This window comes from Protomyctophum parallelum (assembly GCF_964188405.1).
Source record: "Protomyctophum parallelum genome assembly, chromosome: 1".
Taxonomy (NCBI): domain Eukaryota; kingdom Metazoa; phylum Chordata; class Actinopteri; order Myctophiformes; family Myctophidae; genus Protomyctophum; species Protomyctophum parallelum.
In genome coordinates, this window is record NC_139697.1 from 60,092,043 (window position 1) to 60,116,486 (window position 24,444).

General features: G+C 42.9%; 1 protein-coding gene across 4 annotated transcripts in view; it reads right to left on the reverse strand.

Annotated features, from left to right (window-relative positions):
- Positions 1 to 24,444, reverse strand: part of LOC310873728 (rho GTPase-activating protein 26-like) — a 182,479-nt gene that overhangs the window by 134,381 nt on the left and 23,654 nt on the right. For 2 of the 4 annotated variants that reach the window (XM_083786280.1, XM_083786277.1), the window contains exon 1: positions 21,503 to 22,287. In XM_083786280.1, coding sequence (XP_083642406.1) covers positions 21,503 to 21,656 — 154 coding nt within the window. In that variant the 5' untranslated portion in view covers positions 21,657 to 22,287. Of the gene's footprint in view, positions 1 to 21,502; positions 22,288 to 24,444 lie in introns of those variants that run through there. The other 2 variants (XM_083786279.1, XM_083786278.1) reach the window with 2 other exon arrangements.

The window sequence follows — 24,444 nt, forward strand, 5'->3', positions numbered from 1 at the left end:
AGATGGGCACGGTAGTTCTGTACAACACTGTTGTGCAATGACATACATGAAGCAGGGCTTACAGTACGGCCATTATAAAAAATGATTTGAAATTTTCCCACCTAGTTTTGGAAACACGCTACTGGTTAATTTGATTCATAGAAAAATAAATCAAAAGAATAATCTTTGAAGAAAAGTGTCCATGGCCGCAATCCGTAGACGAAATCCGACCGCTGTGGGATTTGTTTTGACAACAGAAAGATAGCACAGTGCAACCCTCATCACTGTGCACGACGTGCACGTGCAAATGTCTGCACAGCACAGTCACTCTGCCTTGACAATGGGGAGGAGACAACAATACCAACAGAGCCTGGTTCAGCTGTGGCCTATTTTCCTCACTCTCTCTCTCTTCTCTCCACCACTGGAGGCCAGGAAAACCCCATCTCCCAAAACACTACTCCTACAGGCTGGGGGGGGGGGGGGGAGGAGTAGGACGAAAGCTAGTCTACATCCTCACTGGCAGGTGAGGATACTACAGCAGCAAGTGACAACAACACCGAGCACACGCATGCACTTGGGACGCATGCAGGTCACACCTCAAATACTCACACACTCTCACAAGAGATGTACAGTATGCCACACACACACGCACACACGTCTTTCTCCTTGTGCTCTTCTCTGATTTGTCTCTCCAGTGTCACCACCAGAAAAGAATGAGGAGTAGATCTTTGAAGCAGGTCCCCCCCCTCCCCCCTCCTCATTCTCCATCTCTGTCTTTGTGTGTGTCTCTCTCTCTCTCTAGAAGAGGGGCACATGCACTTGTGTTGTTGTGTTCTGTAGTTTTTGTAAAGACTGCGTCCCTCCCCTCCTTGGCTGAAAAACAGGGAATTAGTCATGGTCAGTGTGTGTGTGTGTGTGTGTGTGTGTGTGTGTGTGTGTGTGTGTGTGTGTGTGTGTGTGTGTGTGTGTGTGTGACTGTGTGTGTGTGTGTGTGTGTGTGTGTGTGCGTGTGTGTGTGTGTGTGTGTGTGTGTGTGTGTGTGCGTGTTGACAGCAGAGGCAGTGAATGACTAGTATTTAACCTTATTACCCCCCCTTCCCCCCAACAGCACTATGGGCGATCTACAAAGAGAGAGAGAGAGAGAGAGAGAGGCAAAGGGACAAAGACTGACTAAAGGCCACAAAGAGGGAGGGGATGCATGGACCTAAAGAGCTGATTATATTTTGCTCATCCATGTGCGACATTGTACCGTGTATGTCCAAAACTGTTACTATTCAGAATTAAATTCAAACTAATCAACAGCAAAGAATTGCAGATCTACAAGTTCAGGATGCCATGCATTGTGAGGTTGTCGATCGGCCATTTCTTTCTACTTTTGTGGGACACCGTAATGGGAAGAAGTAGGGTATAAATTATAAAAGAAATGCAATCATTTGAAATAATGGAGATATGGGATTTCTGCTCGACAGCAACGATATACTACTGCAATTTGTTGTCGTCTGTAGACGTGCACACATTCTGAGCGAGAGCCACACACACACACACACACACACACAATCTAATGACCTCCTTATTCCACCCAGACAACTGAAGGACTTGTCCCATCATGGCAAGAGAGGCCTTTGTGAGAAGACACTGTCCTAGTTAACCATTGAAGCCATGCACACTGAGTCGCACAAGACATCGGGTGGAAACCTCATATGTCCAAAACTGTTTTAAAAAACGGCAAAAGTAGCAGATGTACATTGTACAAGCTCCTGGATCATCTGCTACTTTTGTGTGACACTTAGAATATGGACATAAGAGGTTTCGGGCCGACCACAGCAACGAAATAGTGACAATAGCAAATAACAGAACGTTGTGAGCTTGTACTGTAGATCGGCTATTTTCCACTACAGTATTGGTCAACTTTCACTTGCCCAAAATAGGGATGGATGTGCTTAACACAGGTGCATCAATAGTTTCTGTGAATTCCCTGAAGACATTCTAAAAAAATAACGTGTTTTTTTCTCTCTTTTTGTTACGCTTGTAAAACGACTTAAATGCGACGCATTGTGATGTTCCAGATCGGCATATATCTTTCAACGAAGATATTTAATGTAGACGGAGTGAAAACAGAATAGAGAGCATAGGGTGGTATATGTCAGTGGCTCTCAAAGGTGAGGTCTGGGGACTCCGATGGTCACGCATCGTGACATCACGTGTGGTCACCCACGCCTCCATATATGGTCACGCATCATGATATCACGTCTCCATGTATGGTCACGCATGTCAGTCTGACATCATCAAAGCCTCTACACTAAAGACACGCTATATATATGGCCATAAGAATTAGACTTTATTTGTCATTTTCCCATGTACTTGCATACAATAAAGAACATGAAATACCGTTTCCCCTCAGTTATTGGCAGTGCAACATAAAACGTAGAACCTATTTAAGAAACATATAAGCTAAAAATCACACCCGTGTGAAGTGAGGGGCGCTAATATATTAAAGTCCAACTCATGTTGATTAGGTGATGTAATGGTGATGTAAAACAAACGGTGCCAACACAAACATTAAACACCATTAACCCTTAGAAGGGCAATAACTAATAAATGCGTTATTCAATAACGTTCTGAGTGTGGGGGAAAACGAATTTCTTCGTTTTTTTTTTTTTTTATGAATATCGGTAGATTAATAACCTCCGCATCGCTGTGTGAAGTCCCTTTGTTGAAATTTCAACTACAATACCCAGAAATCCCGTGTCACGTAACACGCGCGCGTCCTTGGCTATAAAAAACGTGCCCGCCCCCTGCGGTTCTGCATGGGGAGAGAGTTGGTGGCGTGTCGAAAGTGATTGAGTATATTTAGCGATTATATTTAGTTTAGATGTATTAGTTAGTAGTCTGTTGTCTGTCTGGTGCGTCAGACGACAATGGAGGAACACCTCTGTACGATCTTCGTCCTGAAGGACCGGCCCCGTAACCGTAACCTCTTTACGCTGAGCAAGCCAGCTGTTGCGGGCTTTCCGACCATTCTTCCCGGCCTGGCTCGAGCGATGACATCCTACTCCGATCTGGACGGGTGACCAGATTTTTCTATGGTAAGAATCTTATTGTCTGAAACATTATATGCTATATCTATTCAGTGTGTATTAGTTTCTGCTCCCTGTCTGCCGCGCCGCTGTGGCAGGCCGCTGAGCTAATGTATAATAAATGGATGGATATTCTTCCATCCATGCTACATGCTGCTAGCAACCACTGGGGCTTTCAAATAGATCTGTATTGAGCTTACATGATCAAATGAACGTATTGTACCGTGGTTTATATGCTATATATTATGAGAAATGTTCCATTACTTCCCCCCCCTTCCATATATTCAGATCGCTATCATGAATCATGATCGCTGTTTTTTTTCTTTTTTTGCCGAGCTTCTGGAGCGCAGGCCGCAGCCTGTAATGCTAGCTGCTAGCAACTCCTCTGCAAAGTAAAAAAAAACAAAACAGCGATAATAATAGCCATCTGAATATATGGGAGGAGGGGAAGTAATGGAACATTTCTCATAATATATAGCATATAAACCACGGTACAATACGTTGATTTGATCATCATGCAAGCGCAATACTTATAGATTTAGAAGTATAATAAATTAGCTTAGCCGCCTGCATTACAGTACCAGCCTTACCCCGCGGCAAAGTAAAGAACAATGACGGACATTTCGCTGTGATAATTAAATGGATGATCAACACTGATGTGTGTTGGCTACAATGTGTTGGCTCTGAAATGGATCAACACTTGTAATTTCTGCAAATAAATCTAACTTGTCTGTCTATCTATCTAGATCCAGGACGTGAAGAAATGGACGGATGTCTCCTCCTCCTCTGCGCAGTGATGTCGACTTCTCCACCACCAACATTAGATAGTCCAGGAGATTTTTTGTCCTGCCCTGCTTTATTTTGTGCAACAAGAACGCATTGTACATTGCCATCTGAAACAGGTAGAACTTTACAGGCTCTCAGTGACTTTGACCATCGTGTGTGGGTGGATGGTGGTGCACATCTTCGCCACCTTGTCCCGCCAAGCCAACAGCATCACCCCGTCATGTTGTGGCGCATGAGAGTCTCGCCCGGCTTCATGTCATTTGGTTTGCTAAGCCGCTTCATCTCCCTGTTCTTCCTCATGGTGAGATGTTCTTCTCTGGTGTGTAGCAAGACTGAAACCGGGCCAGTAGATAGTTCAGAAGATGTCTGACCTTGTACATTCGGTCCCCTGTGTCTGGAGTCTCCTGGTTACTGAAATGAAGAAACCGCTTGAGCAGCAGAAACCGGGCCAGTTTCATGGTTCTCCTGAACTGCGGTGTCTCATTAGCCTTACACCTAGACCAGTAGGACACGAGGGTTGGCTTCTTATATATATATATATACACAATACACACCTTTGCGATGGACTGCGCTGCATAGCGGTTAGTCTCATCACAGATGTACTGGAGCAGATCTCCGGTGGTTCAGGGGGGGAGGAGGGGGGGCAGTGGGTGTCCTATTGCATTATTTATTTTCTATATTTATTATAATTTTATGTTTGTAAGAAAAAAAGAAATAAAACTTGCACTTTTCAAATCCGAGATACATCTCATGTCTATTTTTACACTATTCTGAGGTTTATGTTCTGACTAAGCGAGTTTCAACTGTGATTTACTCTGTAACGGTAGATGGTAAGAACCCAATTTTTTTTTTTTATATAATACAGTACATTCAAGTCTACATTTCTATACATATCATAGGCACCAAGTCCGGAAAACTATGTCATTGGATGTGTTTTTTATCAAAACTGTGTTTCTTCATAACAGGTTTTTGAGATACATGAATGAATAGACTAGGGTACTGGTAAGACTATGTAAACATATTATATATCAAAATCTTCGTTAAAATGTCAAGTTTCAGGAAAGAATAACATTTAGTTTCTATCTTGTTCCAGTAGCGGGCAGTAGGCAGTTTTAGCTGGGTTGGTCAGTTTGCTCATGACTGACCATGCTATTTATAGATGGCAAAATATCTACAGTGGTACATGTGGGAAACTTTTTATTTTTTTATTATTGAACTAGACAACTCACCCTTTAAAATGAGATATGTCATAGGTATGTGCACCCTGTAGAAAAAAAGTTGTTACCAAAATAAACTTTAAAACGTCTGTATCTTTTTTCCATGTGCTAAAAACACTACATTGTGTAAGCGCATTCTTTTTTAAATGGCTTCCAACACAAAAACTAAACATTGTATCAACTCAATTCATTTTTTTCCTGGAAGCAAACTTGTCAAGCTTTCTCTGAAGGTCTTTTATTGTCGCAGAGTCACAACAGAGAATTTTCAATAAATCATTCAAAAACGCATTTCTCCCATTGGGAAAAGGGGATTTGACATGGGATTTGACTTTAAACCCTCAAAGAGTTTTAACAATAGAGACAATATGACGTAATGAGTCACATTATGACGTAGATTTTCCCTTCATTGTCAATGGCGTTTACAAAACAAACATTGTACTAAAGACAAACAGTAAACCTCTGTATAGGAGGGGCTGGCGCCCCTCAAAAACTAAAAACATAACATGGACAAACATTTAAAAAGAGCCCCAGCATGTATGTATGATGACGTGCAATTCATATAGAAAGTTAAAAGTTACCAACACCACGCCTATGGATAAAGAAAGTGCCTTGGTGCAATCCTTAAAAAAAACCTTACCAGCACAGTTTTATAAAGTGCTGTTCCAAAGTGCAATTATTGTTCAGTTCAGTTTGCCGGGTGGGTGCAGGGGGTCATGAGTGGAAGAGGTAGAAAACTAAAACTTCGGGCCAAGCCTAAGTCCCGTTCATCCCGTGCCGGCCTGCAGTTCCCTGTGGGTCGCGTCCATAGGCTGCTGCGTAAAGGCGAGCGTGTCGGTGCCGGCGCCTCGGTCTACATGGCTGCTGTTCTGACCGCTGAGATTCTGCAGTTGGCTGGAAACGCTGCCCGTGACAACCATAAGACCCGCATCAGCCCCCGTCACCTCCAGCTGGCCGTCCGCAACGACGAAGAGCTCAACAAACTCCTGGGCCGAGTCACCATCGCTCACGGCGGTGTGATGCCCAACATCAACCCAGCTCTGAGAAACAACTAGAAAGCTTGGCCGAAGTCAAAATGAATCATCGTCGTTCATTTTAACGAAACCCACAAAGGCTTTCTTTTAAGAAGCACTTTTGCTTCAAAAGAGTAAAAGGTAAGATGTGTTCTCGCAGCCGTTCACACAAATCTGCATGTTTGCGCAAATTGAGTCTCTACTGTGAGTGAAGACCTCACTGGCAAGACTTGGAGGTTGAGCCATTGTGACAACATTGAGAAATCCAACCTAACTCCAGGACAAGGAACCAAAATCCAGGACAAGAAAGGGATTCCCACTGACCACCAGGGTAGGGGCTTATCTTCGCTGGCATATAACTGGAAGATAGACACAGGCTGCCGACTAAAACATCCAGCAGGAATCCACCCTTCGTCTGAGTCTGAGTAAATGATTCCATAATCTTAAAAGTTGGTTTCTTCCTTTTTTCTATATACAGCTTTTGTCCCCACGCGTCTCAATATTTGCCATCGACAATGAAAGGAGAAATTAGGTCAAATGTCCGCCAAATATGACGTACATTTGTGGCAACACAAACATTAAATGCCATTGACAATGAAGGGAAAATTTACGTCATACAGTATGTGGACGAGCAAATCGGCTAACCAATCACATAAATGTTCATGAGATTAGGCTTGGGCGATATTGATTTTTTGATATCGATATTGATAACGTGATTAATACCGCGATAATCGGTATTATCGATTATTAATAAAACATTAAAAATATCACAGTGACGGGCTGAATTTCCCCATAGAGTGCCGTTTCTTGTTTTGGCCACTAGATGTCAGCAGCGGGCAATGTAAAGGCCTCCGGACAGTGCGTTATAGTGGTGTCACAGCGCGACAAAAACATTTTAATATATATATATATTATATATAAGAGTCAAGGACAAATGTATGATGTACCAACCAAGATAATATTTATTACATTATGAAACCTCTCGACATGAGTTCAAAAATGTAACTCTTCATAGCAGTGCAAATACTGTGCGCGAGTGTGATTATAGTCTATGACCAATCAAAACACAGTAGGCCTCAGACCTGTATAACCTCGTTAAACTTATACAAACATCGTCTTGTAAGTTGTAATTTTGTAAACAATCATTAAATGACCTTAAGACTATACGAGTGCAAATATATAGTAGCTTATACTCTGTACTAGGCTGTAGCCTTATTGCAAGAACAATAAACAAGAACAACAAGAAACAAGAAAACTCTTAAAATAAAACTGTAAAATGCAATTATAATGCCAACAATACAATCAAATGACTATAGAGTGCAAATACAGTAGCGTATACTGTAGCCTTAGTGCAAGTCAAGAACATAACGAAATAAACTCAGCTTAGCCATCTGTTTAGCTAAATTAAAAAAATATAAAACAATGCAAAATTGTATCACAGTAAGTTGTCAGGAAAATACTATACCTTGCTCATAATAATGTCAAACATCTTAATTAAGCCTAGCCTTCAGTCACTTTGGCTACTTTACTTAATAATAAAATAAAACAGTATATAGCCTCTTACAGGCTGCCTGCAACAGGCCGCGGCACAGGCCCTTCTCCTGCAGCCTAATAAAACACAATGGCTGGCTGGCCGCTCATCTTAAAAGAAAACAAAATGAAAAAATAATTCTAATGAAAGCTAGGCCTACTTATTTAGCTCAGCCGTTTTTTGCCAGAAAGACCAGCATATTTACCATATCTGGTTTGAGCAGAGAACGCGACGGGGTAACAACATTCCCAGCCGTGCTGAATACACGTTCGGATGGCACACTAGTGGCGCACGCACACAAATACTTGCGGGCCAAGCGCGACATCATTGGGAAATGTGTCTGGCCATAATCTTTCCACCACATTAGCGGATCTTTGTCGCCGTGGATCACCTTCTCCTGGCCATATTTGAACAACTCCGCAGCTGCTCGCTCCTCCACCGTGGTGGCGACATCACGTCCTTCATCCGTTACCTGCTGGAGGAGGCTGCCCAAAGACTGTCTTGCCTTTTTTGGGGGGGGGGACGGCGGGGGAGGAAGAGCAGGCTCTTTTGCGGCCTCGCCAGCTTCATCGCCTCCTGTGGCTGCTCTGCCTGCGTTGTTGTCTTGCTGGATCTCCTCGTCCGCTCGCCTCTCTAGACTCACAATCTCGATCTCCAAATGGTGCTTTGTGTCCTCCAAAGCGGAATCCCTGCTCTCATAGCCCCCACGATAACGAGGATCAAGGAATGTGCATTTGCGAGCAAACTCGAGCACTTCTAAACCATATTTTGCCTCGAGCTTTGTCAGGATGCCTTTCTTTATGTCCATGGTCAAAGCAACATCCTCCGCCTCTGGTTTCAGCGTCTTCTCTCTGCATAACTTGAGCATGGGAAGGAGAGCAGAGCTGGTCACGTAGTCTTCGGCAGATAAAATATCAGTGAAGTCTCCGACTGGTTTCAGTGCCTTGAAAACAGCCGTTAGGACGTCGACGTCTGACCAGTTGAGTTTCAGCTGGGTTCTTTTGTCGGCTGCCAGGACTGGTATGATCGAATCTGTGTGCGCCAGGAAGCGCTCTACCATATCAAGTTTAGAACCCCAGCGTGTGGCGCAGTCCTGTGTGTAAAAAAAAAACAAACACACACACATTTAGAATTAATATAGCCATAGACAAACATTAAACCTGTGTATATTAGGAGGGGCTAAAAATGCTTGCTTAATAATGCCTTGCCAACATTCATTTCATAACATTCTATTATACTTAATGGGATATATTTATTTTATTACCGTTTTTAGAGCCTGTGTTTTTTTCCCATTGGACGACTGATGCTTGGCTAGTTCTCTCTTGCGGATCCAACTGTGTGAAAAGAGAGCGGCGATGCAACGGACATTGATCAGTCGAGCCTTCACTGTCTCTTTCTGCTGATTCAGTGTGTTGTTAACAGCTAAATTAAGATTATGCCCGAAGCAATTTATCCATGGCCATTTCAGATCCCTGATGGCGGCGACGATGTTGGCACCGTTGTCTGTGGTTATGGCCGTCAATTTGTCTGCATCAAGCTCCCAATTCTCCAGTGACTCTTTGAGTGCATTTGCTATATTTTCCGCCGTATGGTTTTCTGGGAGATAGCTGGTCTGGAGACTTCGGGACACAAGTTTCCACTCAGGTGTAATTGTGTGGAACGTCAATGACATATACGGTGCCATATTTCTGGATGACCACATATCAGTAGTCAATGCATAGTTGTCGGCTCCTGCCACAAGCTTTTGGACTTCACATTTGACCTCGTTGTACATTGTAGGGATTTCTTTCTTTGAAAAGAATTTGCGTCCAGGCAGCTCATACTGGGGATCAAGTGTGTTCAGCATATTCTTGAATGACTTTTTCTCCACCGTATTGAAAGGACGCATCTCTTTTACCAGGTATTTTGCCACAGCGCGGGTGCATTCTTTCCAACGGCGACCATCCCGTTCATATTTTCTCATTTTCGAAATAGAATTTTGAATTAATGGTTGTGCAGCAGCAGCAGCAGGTTGCTTAGCTTTGGGCTTTGTTGTTGGGGAGTCTGTCTCGATGAGTCTGGCATACACTGCGGGATGATTCTTCTGCAGGTGCACTTTTAAGTTTGTTGTATTTCCGCATTTTGCTTTCACGTCTCGCATACAAAGCTTGCAAACAACGACATCAAGGTTTTCTGGTTCATCACCTTTTTCATTCGGCTGGAAACCGAAATGCTGCCAAATAGCAGTTGTATTTCCAGATGATTTCTTTTTAACTAATTTGCTAGGACTCGTTACTCGCTTTACCGGCGCCATGGTTCCTGTGCTTTCCTGGGCGGAGGCGGTCCGACAAAGCTGCTGTCGCCTCGTCGCCGTAATTCACCGTCAGTGCCAGTCAACGCATGGACAGTGACACTAAGTTATTAGGCAAATTATAGTTGTTTAAAATGAAATACTCGTAAATTCATCACACAGACACACACATACAGTAATTTAGACGTTTATTAAAAAAAAAAAAAAAAAATTATAAAATATATTTACATGACGATAATATTCGGTTTCGGTATTACTTATGAACTCCGCGATATTACAGATATTGATTTCAAATATCGCGGTAAACGGTAATATCGATATATTGCCCAAGCCTACATGAGATGATGTATGATTTTGTACAATGATAAGAGCACCACTTCACACGGGTGTGAGTCCTCGCTTACCGTATGTGATATGTCTTGCAAAGATTTAACATGTAGTACAACATGAGGTGTTAAGAATCCAACATGACGCCTGGGGAATGTCATTACTTGCGCGAGCAGAGCACAAGTACCGTTTTCCGCTGAGTATGTTGGTGACTGCCTCGACCAATGAGGAATTGTGAATTTTTGGTGGTCCCCTCGGCCAATCAGGGATTGTGGTGGCGTCGCTCAGCCAATCCAAGCAGGGATTGTGTATTTGGCGTCGCTCGGCCAATCAGAGTGCAAGTTGGGAGCTTGCTGCGTATGTCAGTGGCCCTCTCGGCCAATTGGATTTGTGTAAGCTTGTGTGTGTTGTATTGACTGAAACTACGACAAAAGGTTTGATTGCGCTCGGGTGTTGCACTCTGAAAATAGCCCCACCCTTAGGCGTCTTACTGGTAGGTTGGCTATTCAGAAATACCAGATCTACAAGCTCACAGCGTGATACTTTGTGCCGCGATGAGAGCTTGTACATCTGCTAGCATCACAAGGGAAATGCAGTGAAAAGTAAACCCGTGGTAGAATACTGCAGTGATTCCCAAACCTTTTAGCCGTTGACCAGTGGTGTCATGCTCGTAGAACGCAGTACCATGCAGTACCACGATCGAAAATGTTTGTAAGATTTAGAATTTTGGGGGGAAAAATATACCGGTATAGAAATAATAAATACAAAAAAACATCACGAATCTTCTCTTCTGGGGGTTGCTGGCACAAAACCACTACAGATGGGATCTGCGGTAACATTTTGGGGGGTCCTTGACACTAAAACATTTCAGAGAGAACCACTGCTATGTGACTATGAGTGGTTAACCAACATGCCAAATTGAAGCTCACTTCAGTGACAGGCTCAATCATGTAAAATACAGCATGAGCACATCTCCTCTGTGTCCATTTCTCTTTTCTAGCATGTGTGCAGCCAGTGTACTTGTTGTGAGTGTACTTGTTGTGAGTGCAAAAAGCACGTGTGGACATGAAAGAGACACGGGAAGTATAATTTGACCTCAATTCCAAAACCTCCTCTGGGAAAAATAAGCAGAATCACTTTGAAGGTAAAATGTCCCTGTGCGCGTGCATTATGCAACTTCTTGTATGCATGTCCCCCCCCCCCCCCCCTCCTCTCAACCACAGTAACACCGGGGCTCCACCGGGCGCGTCACCGTCGCGTCTCCGTCACCATCAGGGAATGTTCCCTTTTTAATCAATGAAGGGTGGCTCCACTGCCCGCGTTGCGTTGCATGACTGCATTAAAATTGCCCCGGTGGAGCCCCGCCGTTAGCAACATAAAAAATAAGATCTCGCCGAGTGTGTTACATTAGCACCAATCAATGACATCTCACAATAACATGCACGTATTACCAAGAGCTGAATGCTGACCTTCTGACACTTAGGGGAGTATTAATCACCCGTCCTTGTTACTGTGTATTGCAATTTTGCTTTGGAAAAACAAACAGATGCGTTTCCATCATGCCACCACAGACCAGTTGAGAGAGAGAGAGTGAGAGACAGGACACAGAGACACAGAAACGTGAGAGGAAGACAACACTGAAAGACAAACGAGAGAAGACGGAAGCGCACAGAGAGAGAGAGAAAGACAGACTTTCTGCGTTTCAAACACAGAGTTCACAGACATCTCCTGACCACTACTCACACCGACTGTTGAACCGTATGTTGGCCAAACATTATCTGACTTGGCTATTGTTCACAAGCGCATCCAATTAAAAAGGACATGTTTACAAAGTTTATACCAAGCTAACCATTTCCTATATAGAATAGTAAGCCTATTTCAGACAGAAAATGCAAGAAATGTATGGTTTCGTAAGATAGCCTTCCCTCTAAGTTGCAATGTAACACAGCTCTGTACATTTAAATTGTACATGCATTGTTTTATTTTGATCGCTTTGTTCCACTTTCGCCTTGGCAATGTGGGAAATGGGAATTCCCTCTCCTTCAAATTGTACACACACACACACACACACACACACACACACACACACACACAGTTCAGTTGGGAGTCAAGCGGCTTTATGCAGGCCATTATCAGGAGTGTAATAATGGGTGCAGGCCCCTCACACATGCCACACACATGAAGCACACATACAGTAAGACACATCATGCTCCGACAGGCATATGCAACGTCTTCATCCTGTATAGTACTGTATTCCACTGGTTCCCAAACACTGGGTCGGGACAGTCGGGACTCGTGACTGCTTCGTGATTTGTGGGTCACGGACACATTTTTATGGGTCCCTTTATTTTTTCATGTAATTATCATTATTATTATTAGTATTACTAGAATTCGACCGGCCTTTGGCCGGACTCACTCTAGCGCCACGCCACGCCATCCAGGTGGCCAGTGTACTGTACCGTACTGTACCATAATGTACTGTACCATACTGTACCGCACTGTACTGCACCGTACCGTCTATGCAGACGTCAGAATGATGAACAGATGAACCGATGTTAATCATATCGGCAAGCGCCAATAAACGTAAGTTAAGTTTATTCAGTTGTAGTTGTGTAGTTGTTGATCCGATCTACTCGAAAGGCTACTCACATTAGCTTCGGATGGCTATCTGTTGTTAGCCCTAACACTGGACTGCGCCATCTTGATTTGCGCGACCACCCACGCTTTCAGTCGCTTTTATCTCTAATTCCCCGTCCCGCATTTCTGGTCAAAACGACGCTTATTGCATGGAGCATAGCGGTCGCTCTAATGGCGCCGGCCTGTACTTCTCATCAGCTAGTGAGACATCAACACCTAATCCGACAACACACACACACCATTCAGTCAACATCCGGTTCGTGTCGCGGTGTTTTGGATCTTCAAAATAAGGGGGGGGATATCCTTGCATATAGTAATCATTATTTAATTAATCCTGGTGGCCAAACGGTTAAATATACTAAGAAATTACTGACATTTTTTCTAAATAGCAGAAATATTTCCGCTTTTTTATGGAAAACAGACAAAAATAATTGATTATCTTAAATAATTGCGATTAGACGATTACTTAATAATTGTGAGTGACACCCCTACCAACTGCCCACAGCCCTAATCTGAGACACAGAACAAGTAGAATACCATTGTACCATAATATCATGAGCATTAGTGAGGACCAATTATATGAAGATTAGTGAAGTGAAGTCATTCTTTAAGTGAACTAATAGATTTGATACGATTAAGCAAAAAGAAGGAATGGATTTGATAGAATAATCACAAAGAAAATAATGGATAGTTGGAGCCCTATAGTCAAAACACTTCAGTCACCCTCTCACCATCGAGTTACTCCCCATCCCTCTCTCTTCACAATTCTCCGTCTGTGGTCTTGCTATCCTCTCCGGGATTAGGGCTGACTCGATGGATGATGTCATCAGCGTCCAGTCGACAGTGATTGATAGCAATCAGCGATGGCTGAGACATGGTGATTGTTTCAATAACAGTGCACTGTGCACTGCAGTGCACTTAAAACAAATGTGAGGTCACATTCTGAGTAGACATCGCCCCAACTCTAGCCCGGAACATACATACGCACTCTCTGGTTACACAAAGTAGAGGCCCCACGCACGCACGCACAGTACAGTCAGGAATGCTTTCTTTTATGCACGGAATAATAAAGAATACACTGCAACACAGGTCAACAGGCTATGACGTGCGCACACACATTGTTTAAGAGGAACATATTAAACCCTTAGACTGGCAGAATACGGTATCCAACAACCCCAACCTGGACACCAGTCTCTCATGTTTCATGAAGCCAGGCTCTGAAACCATGAGCTCATACAAATGGAAGACAATCTGTGTGTGATGCAAGAACAAATAATGTCATCTTTTTGTTTTCACTTCGCACTGGCCGCACACACACACGGCCCACGGGCGCCTGCATTCTCGCATGTGTACGCAACAAGCTGACAGTGTGTGACGGCTCGATTCTGACGTCGTGAAAATGTGTATCATGTGCGTGAGGTGTGTATGCTACAATAGGACAGGATAATAATAGTCTGACACTGAATCTGAATTTTCATTTCGTTTCACTTCATTATTCAGACTGAAAGCCCTCCCTCCCATGTTTGTTGTCTGACGCTGTCGAGTGACGGGACTGATGGCCAATCAGCTGCTGTGATCAGATTTTCGAACGACACTGACACAGCCGTAGGCAGAGTCACCAGACATGAATCGCCAGAACATATTTTCGTTATAATTTTTTTGGGGTAAATCTACACAAAATGAAGAGTATAATAGAGGATAATATCCCAGAGTGTGGTAAAAAAAGAAAAAAAGACTATAACATTCCTCACCCCAGGAAGGCCACGGTGACATCAACCCATGTCATTCTAGACAGTGATGAGCTCACTGTGAAAGGGGAAACCTCTCAATGGCAATCAACCTGCCTATGTATGGACACAGTACAGCCTGGCTTTTTAGAGGTCAGGAAATCAAACGCATTTATAGTCGGAAACTCTGGACCATCTTACTTGAAGAGAGAGACTTTAAGAGAGGTTTAGGTCAGATACTTTGATGTTGTCTGTTTAAAGCCACAGTAGTTTGGCTCCAGGTCACATTTTGAATGTAGTAATGTTCAGTAACTACAGACTAAAGACAATAAATATTTTGATGGAAAATAAATATTCTCTCAATTCTTGTGGAGGAAAATCGAGATTCATATTCGAGCAAGAATCGTGCACGTGCAGCAGTACTGTTGTACTTTGCAGTTGTACTTTGCAGCTAGCAAGCCAACAGTAGAAGACTACTATATGTGGTTCTACTGGGGCCAAGCTCTGAGCGGGCCTGCCGGGCCAACAGCATAGGACTAGTACTGGGCACTGTGGGCAGCTCACAGTAGAAGACTCGGTTGTACTCTAAAATAGCCGAACTACAAGCTCACAAATCTACTCTTCATTTTGTGTACATTTACCCAAAATAGGGTCACCGGGTCTGTCTGTCTCTGTCAGTCACACTAAAGAAACAAGTGCTTTCCAGAAGTGTTCAAGAGTCTTCTGACACTCACTGTGACTGTCATATAAATGTGTGACTCAAGCAAACCCTTGTGTCCGCTGCTTGAAAACAGACCATGAAAATCACAGGGCCTTTTCGATTTTCTTTTTCCTTCTAAAACATGAGTTTCCTCACCACCGCTGCAAGTGTTTAATTTAAACACCTGAGGAACCTAGTATGAACGTGTCTAGTCTGTGAGCAGAGAGACTAGGGTTTCAGCTGGCTTCATAATGACAGGTTCTTCTGTATGTATGGCCTTACATGACATCTGGGTAACATGCATATCGTTGCTGCTGTCGGGCGGAAACCTCTTATCTCCATGTTTTAACTTTAAACCGTTATGCGGCTTCCACCCGACAGAGACTATATAATGTAGGCCTACAGACTGGAGACTGTGCTGCATTTCCTGTAAGCAGAGTGAGGTTGTGTGGCAGCATGACCATCCAGGGTGTGCGCGCACGTGCGCGCGTGCCGTGCCGTGCGCACAATGCAGTATGTAATCTGTGCGGGCTAAGGTAATTTGTGCATGCGTCCACAGCGAACGCTCCACATTCATGTGTGGTTATGTCGTCACAGTTTGTTGTATGTACAGCATATTGGGCCTCAAGTTTGTGTGCTCTCGTGCATGCCATGCTTTAACCCATTGAGCGGGAACACCTTTTAGTGGTTACATACATTATGTTATAATTTAGCTATTGAAAAATATCAGATCTACAAGCTCATAGCGCGCCACCGAGTGGCGCGCTATGAACTTGTAGGTCTGCTATTTTTGAAAAATCGTTAAAATGTGAAAATTGTCATGATTTAGAAAACCTTTTTTTTTTTTTTTTTTCGACGTCAGGCCTGAATGGGTTAAGGCCTGTCAAAACTATCACCGTACATAAGCATTGTCGCAATCATTTCCATTCATCTGTATAAATGAATACGTTGAAAAATAGTAATGGAACAGATCCCCCCCCCCCCCCCCCCAAACTGTCTAGTTGTTCCAATGTTCAATGATCAAAACAATCGTTAATCGCAAATATATGAATGGCGATTAAATGTCAACTAAGATTTAATGATCATGTTAGCCCGATGTAGGCCACATGCAGCCATACCTCCATATTTTCATGCATTTCATGCATTACATGCTGCACACACTCAGACCAGTGTGACATCTGGCCCTGCATGCAGTAAATTCACGGCCCAGACGTGGCAGACAGACCACAACGCCTCAAACACCAACCTCCCACATGATGTTACAGTTACTCCACATCTAAATCTGTCTATAGACCATTATTACAGTATATGTTTCTCATGAATTAGAATACCGGTAGATTATTATTGCATTACTTCAAAGGCCCTGTCAACCATGTCCTTTTTCTCTCTCTCTCTCTCACTGTATGATATCTGTCTTCTAATGTTCTAGATCTGCATGTTCAATGTGATACTATGAATGTATACAAACATTACTGGAGAATGCCACTTCTCAAGCCTGTGGGGTTTTTTTAGGCATTCTCCTTCACATTTATTGACTTTGTGTATAATTTTAAAATATTTTTGTATGTGGAAAATAAACAAACAAATATCTATCTAGATGGCTGATATGATATATACTTATCTATTATGAAAACTACAATACACTCTCTTAAACAGTGAAACCGCACTAGCGCTCTGATGGCAACCATTGGTTATAATAAATATATTATTCACAGATTAAAAATAGATACTGCAAACACAGCCTGTGGAACATTGTTGAATTGTGTCATTAAGGAAAGTTTAGCATTAATATCGATCATTGAAGTTTGGCTTATATTATAATATGATGAATATAATATTAATAGGCGTTACCATGCCAAGACATGTAGATGTATCACTCTAATCATTATCAAATAATAATGTGTATCATGCTAGAGTAATAGGTAGCATATTAACTATTAATAATCTATACAGGCTTACAAGCTTTTTGAATATGAATAGGATGTTGGTTGCTGTCTCGTCTCATTGGCATGATCGGTAGTACAAGCATATCATTCTGTATCTGTTTGGCATCTCAAAGTGTCCAAGTGTTGCGCCCAATGTTTATGTTTGAGCTTTTCTTTCTGCGGTAACGTGCATGTAGCGGTTACATGGAAAACACATGTCAGGCCTGTCGACGTACTGAGTGATGATCACTCAGCAATTAGCAGGCAGCTAACAAAACCTCATGGGGAGAGAGCCCTGGCTGCAACAGTCACTCCCTGCCTTCTGCCTGAGCAACGGAGTGTCGTTGTGGCACTAGATATCATGAGATGAATTATAATGTCTCTGTCAGGGTGGAAAATGTCCAAAAGTTAAAACTGCTACTTTTCAGGATTCAAATTCAAAAGCTGCAGCAAAAGTAACAGAGCTCCAAATGCATCGCTTAGCGACCTGCTACTTTTGATGCTTTTGTGTGATGCTGAAGTATGATCGAGTATGTCAGTACTCAATTTTACGCTGAATCATTTTTGCTGAATCGTCATCCATTTTTGTTGAACGTTCGCTTACAGTATTATGACATGTCAAGAATAAGGATACGTGGAGCGTGCCAGGGTTCATTAGAATTGTGTCTTTTACGTTTCTGTCTCAAACTACTGAATCATGCCAAATATTGTATGTAAATCATCGCTACAAAACGGTCAATATTGCAGTTTGGGTAGGGCAGACATGCAGTACAGTAACAGTGACATGCCAGGAATAGCCATTGTCCAAATAGTTGTGTTTGAGCAGTCTGATCTGGCCTATGCGCCGCCCCACGCCCAGGCAGTGGGAGCAGCCAACGATAGTGTGGTAGGGCTTTTTATTGTAACACTTTTATTCAAAGCAGGGCCGCGGGTGTTGCCAGCCATGTACAACACTCGCTTTCAACAACACCCCTGCCACTGTATGCTTAGAACAGCACAATGGACAGCAAATGACTCATTTTCTTTCTCTCTCATTTACTGTCTCCATTTATCTTTCACTCACTTTATAGTAGTACAGTATCTCTTTATAGCTCATTCACGCTTTCTCTCTGTCTTGTCTATCACACTAGCTCTCTCTCTCTCTCTCTCCCTCTCTCTCTCTCTCTCTCCCTATCTCCCTCTCTCTCTCTCTCTCTCTCTCTCTCTCCCCCCTCTCTCTCTCTCCCCCCTCTCTCTGTCTGACCTCAGCAAATCAGGTCATGCCGTTTAATTTCTAGATCTGACTGATGGACAATAGCAGAATTGTCCACGCAGCTAAAACGTCAGCTGACAGTGCTTTGTGTCAGAGGGCTAAGCCCCAAACCCAACCCAGCCTTTTATTGGCTTTGAGTATTGTTTTTAAACCATCCATCATACCTACAGGAGATAATACAGGCTCGGAAAGTTCAGGTAACGTTGCCAGCTAGCAGACTGGCATTGGACCACCCTGGACTTTTCCAGTGAATGATCCTATTCTGCCGTTAGCTGGCCAGGCGTGTTCCACCACACAGCTGTGTGATTTCCCCCCGTCTAGTTGTAACAGACAAAGAAGTGACAAATCCTTGTTGTGTCAATGTGTCCTTGAGCAAGATGTTGATTTAGGCAATGTGTCCCACTGACAGTTCAAGTCACTCTTGACGAGAGCGTTGGCTAACTGACAACGGTACGAGAGGAATAAAACTAAAGTGACTTCAACGTCATCAGTCATTCAATGTAAATAACTGAGTTACATGCAGGGAGTTATAACTCCCTGCATGTAAGAGACAAGACAAGATGAGATACATAATGAAACAAAGAGACAGATACAGACGATTCCAACGCAAACACCACACATCTCTTTACTGTATATAATATTACCGATGACATTATGTTTATGTTTTGAAATTCAAGCAGCTATTCAAGCACTGCATTCAAAAGTCATGTGTTGTTCTTTACATTATAAGCATTGGTTGAAGTCAGTTAAACACATTTGACTGTCAAATGCATTGAAGGATTCCCAGAATCGTAGTACCAGCGCTTCAAAGGCATAGATTGCATTTTTGTGCAGATTTTTAAATGCTGCCAGACTAGTGCTGGTTAACCACTTGGAACCCTAGCTTCTCTTTTCTGGGCATGTCATAATAGGCAAACATTTGGCAAAAATAGCAGATATACAAGCTCACAATCAGACTCAACGCAGCAGTGTTGTGAGTTCACAATGTGCCTCAACATCGCATGTTGTGAGCTTGTATTTGTTTTGGTGAAATTATTTGGTGCATAGGAAAAAACAAGTAATGATGACATAGTCATATTTGTCCCCCCCCCCCCCCCTCCCCCATATTATTATTATTTATTTATGTTTCTGTGTCCGCGGTGCGCTAATATTGTATTAGTAGGAGACACTTTCCCAGGGACCGCTCACTTCCGCGGTTCGGGGCAGGGCTTAGGAGGCAGTCAATCATGACTAGGTCGCTACTATGTGATTGGCTACACAAGTTTCAGACTATACCATTGGCTTAGGGGGCAGTCAATCATGACTAAGTTGCTATTAAAAACGGGCCTGTTATATGTCAGGTTTCATCTGACAAAAAGAAGATGTTGCCAATATAGAGCCCTGGAGCTATAGGCCTACATTATTGCGTGGGTCTTCCATGGGTCCGGAACCCCTAAGGGGTCCTCAGAGTTACTATAGGGGGGGCCGCTAGATCTTTGCTTGATTGTTTTTATATTAACATTACAAACAACGCATCATCCCTCTTCTTTTGAACATTAGCCGAAAGTAGCCCCTCACATGTTTGTTTGTTCGTTGTGAGCTCCTTATAGATTGTCTATTGTCTATGTAGCACTTTGAGATTTGTGCGTTAAAAATAAAATGTATTATTTATTATTAGTATTATTATTATTTTCGGTGTAAAGGGGAAAAGCAGCAAACCAAGTACAGAGCCAAAGGTCAAGTTTAAGTATTGAGAGTGGATAAATGTACGAAATAAACAAAAAATATATTTACACAACAACGATGATAGTCAATGGAGCCATCTATGAAAAACTTCTGCAAAACATTTTTATCCAACATGTAGTGTGAGGGGGTCCCTGCTTCATCTCTGTCTCAAGCTAAGGAGTCCTTGTCCTGAAACAACATATGAAGACCCCTGCATTATAGGTTTTAACTTCAACTGGGGAAACAGAGGACAGAAAAGGTGTAGGATGAAATACCCCCACCAGTCAGGAAAATCCGGCCAGTGGCCAACAGTGTGGAAGACTGTGGTTGTACTGGGCAGCGCCCAAAAGGTCAACAGTAGTGGACTGTGGTTGAATTGGGCCACACCAAAGTGTGCATGGGTGTAACGGTATGATCAGGACTTTACTGGCAACCTTTCCTGGCTACACACTAAGGTTAAAAACCACAGAGCTGTTTGGTTAACTGTTTGCTTAGATAGTAACATAGTGTAAACAAACCCTGAGAGTGGTTCACTCAAACCCTGCATCAACGTTGTTTGGTCACAATTTTAGAACCGGGCTTTTCCTAGATCAAGGGTTCTCGAACGTTTCAGGCCGTGACCCCTCAAAATAAATCAACAGAGACAACAAGCACTTGGAATTGTAGGCATTACATTTAGTTTGTCTCGGTTCCACCGATAATAAACAGCTCGCGCCACCAGTCGTTGTGAGCTTGTAGAACGGCTAGTTCCACAATGTTTGCCTCTTTCTTACAGAATATTTGACAATTTGGCATTAAAAGGGCTTAAGTCATTAAATTGTAACTTGAACAGGATACCCTGGCCTGTCTACAATTAATAATGTATGTTGGTTTGTTTACTGTTGAGTGAGAAAACAATCTTGCGTATTATATTTTGGGAGCACCATCCTAGAAGTGTGTGTGTGTGTGTGTGTGTGTGTGTGTGTGTGTGTGTGTGTGTGTGTGTGTGTGAGTGAGGTTATGGAAGGTGCCAAAAGTTACTGCTGCAGATCATACAGTACTTTCAAAGTCACTATATCCACATGTTGTGTTATTGTGACAAGTGGCAGTGTACGTAAATTACTGTTATATATTTACATTATCATGATACAACCAAATGCAGATAGCACAGCCCAGCAGATAGTACAGCCCCGCGAACAACACCACTGCCAGTATGTCATTACAATGTCATTACTTGAATCAGACATGGACCAAATGCACTGGCTGACTCAGAGTATACAAATGGAACTAGTCTAGGACCCACGCAACCTGTCATCATGTCCCTTATCATTCTACTCCACACACACACACACTTTACTTACTTTTCAGTGCCTGGATCAGAGCCTTGCCATCTTTGATGAGCTCCTTGATGAACTTGTTGGTCTTGTCCAGCTCCAGTTCGTGAGACTTGAGTCTCTCCCTGAACTGCGGGCTGTCCAAGTAGCAGTCACTGAACTCCAGAGCGGGGAGCCCCATGGTGATGATGGTGATGATGGTGACCCACCAACCGGCTTCACACACTGAGCACACACACACACACACACCACCAAGGTGGGGTGTGAGATATTTGACTTGGGCTGCTGCTGGTGTGGCTGGAAAAAGATGTCAAAAAATCCAATTACAAGACGTTACGGGAGTTGTAATGAATATAGACAGAGGAACTCAAACATTAAAAGTCGCTTGTTCCCTCCTCACCCCAGTGCTAGCTTTATTGTGGCAATGGAACCGAACCACCTAAAGGATTCGAAACCGGGTCTCCTCTCCCGCGTAAGGGGAAACCAAGCTTTTCAGGCAAGAGAGGGGAAAACACTGAAACAGCAACAGGAAAGGTGACAAAAGGGGTCCTTGTGGGGTGTTGGTGGACTTCAGAATGGTAGAAGCCTTTTAACATGCAAGCCCAAACAGCATCTCCCCCCCTGGCTGCACAACTAAGCCGAAATAAGTGTCTTTATCCGGGTAGGAGACGTCGAGAGGACCGGGACTGGGAGGGCTGTCAGTGTAGTCCAGGTAGGCTTATACATTCCTCAACGCCGCGTCATTGTGGACCAAGGACCGGGAGAGAAGTCAACGGAGAAAAAAAAAAGCCCAGTTCTCTCTTCCTCCTCCCTGGGCGGTTTAAGCGGCAGCAGCACTGCTTATGCTTTTCCTCTGGATGTCCTCGCTCCATAAAGCCTAATTTATTACACTCCGTCTCGCGAGAGCCTCGCGTTGCCAAAAAAGAACTGATCTACATTGCTATCGAGTCAACGACGCGGTCGCGAGGCCAGAGCGAAACCGTGCTTGTACATCAGTTATTTTTGGCCACCGCGACACCGTCGTACTGCGGAGGATCAACCCATTTGATCGACAGTCCATCCCGACCAATGGAATGGCTGGAATTCAGTGAAGCTGAGCTGATACATCAGGCGTATGGGGATTCTTGGGGAACCGTTTTGTGCCTTCAATTTACAGTAGAACTATATTTCAGTTCAAGTCATATTTGGATGTGACATTAAATTGAGATGGGCAACAGCCACGTGCCAATAAAAATAAAATAAAAATACATACCGGTACATGTACCACAGTCCACAGCGCTATACAACTGTATTACATGTTTGCTATCTGAGTAATAATACTAGCAACAACACGTGATAGTTTGAGCATTTGTTTATAGGCTACTATTAAGTCTAATACATTTTCCACTCAAAAATGTGGGTGGTAGTTAAGAACCAAATATCAATTACAACGGGGTTACAACAGCACTTGAATTAAACAGATTGAAGAGAATCCTTAGTATTATTTGCAGGGGTTTTCAACAGGTGGTCCGTGGTCCATAGCCTACAACAACTTCTGTGAACAGACTTCACTGTAGTAGCTTTTCATAAATTATATTTGTACTTAGGCTGTTCTGCTGTCATGAAAGTTTATAGTTAGTGAAATTCAAAGTCCAGCCGTCTGCTGTCCAGCCTCTCCCACCCCTCACTGGGGGAAATTCTGGGAGGAAAACAGAAACGGGGCGAGTAGTCTTGTTACCCGTGGGGGTATTGCATGTTGTCCCTGACCATGCATTTAGTAATGTAGCAAAGTGAAGATTTTGTAATTTCTTCCACGGAACAGTGCACAGACGTTTAGTGCACTGTTCCGTTCGTCAATGTTATCAGAATTACTGGGAAGTCTGAGGTTAAGAAATTCCACAGAAAAGGCAGTTAGTTAGAATCTCAAGAAGGGTGAAGTGTACCAGCTTGCCTGGTTGAGTCATCATTATTAGGAAATGTTAATGTGCCCATATAATGTCATCATGTGATATATCTTGCACTTATTTGCCATTTTTACTATATTTATATTACTATTATGAAAATAGTTATAATAGCCATAATGTATGGATCTGCTAGTTGAACTATTTAAATTTATTTTTCAAGATAGTAAAATATGGAAGAAAAAAAAGTTTAGGGATAAAGGTTAAGGCACGCCCCAGATATAGGGCCACATGTGTCAGTCATCAGTTAAGTCCGTGGACCATCGATTGAGAAACAGTATAAGACATGGTCCCCAAGTTGATCCTTAGTCAAGCTGGTGGTCCCTGGTTCACAATCAGTTGAAAACCCCTGTTCTATGGTACTGTGCAAGTTTGTCAGACATGGCTCAGACATGTTCTCCAATGAGACATGAATTGATTTTTCTTAGTTTGGGGCCCACTAGTTGTGGAATATTATATGGGCGGATAAGGGGTTTTGCAAATTAAGGAACCAAGACTATATGACGATTAAGAAGATGATGGACGTATGTATACATGTATGTATGTATGTATGTATGTGTGTGTGTGTGTGTGTGTGTGTGTGTGTGTGTGTGTGTGTGTGTGTGTGTGTGTGTGTGTGTGTGTGTGTGTGTATGTATGTATGTATGTATATATGCATACGTCCATCATCTTCTTAATGGTCATATAGTCAAGTCAGCTATGGTGCATGCATGCTCTTCCGTGTGTGTGTGTGTGTGTGTGTGTGTGTGTGTGTGTGTGTGTGTGTGTGTGTGTGTGTGTGTATATGTTTGGGTTATTTCTAGGGATGCACCGAAAGGGAAATTCTTGGCCGAAACCGAATATAGGAAACAGTTGGCCGAAAACCGAATATGATTAATATTATATATATATTTTTAAATTAAAGCTACCTGATTTATGGCAAAATAAAAGGTTATGGCAAAACTTTACTTGAATAATAATCACTATTATGGGTCCATAAAACATTTATTCAGCTCTTTTGAATGCATTAATTGCATACACTATTCGGTG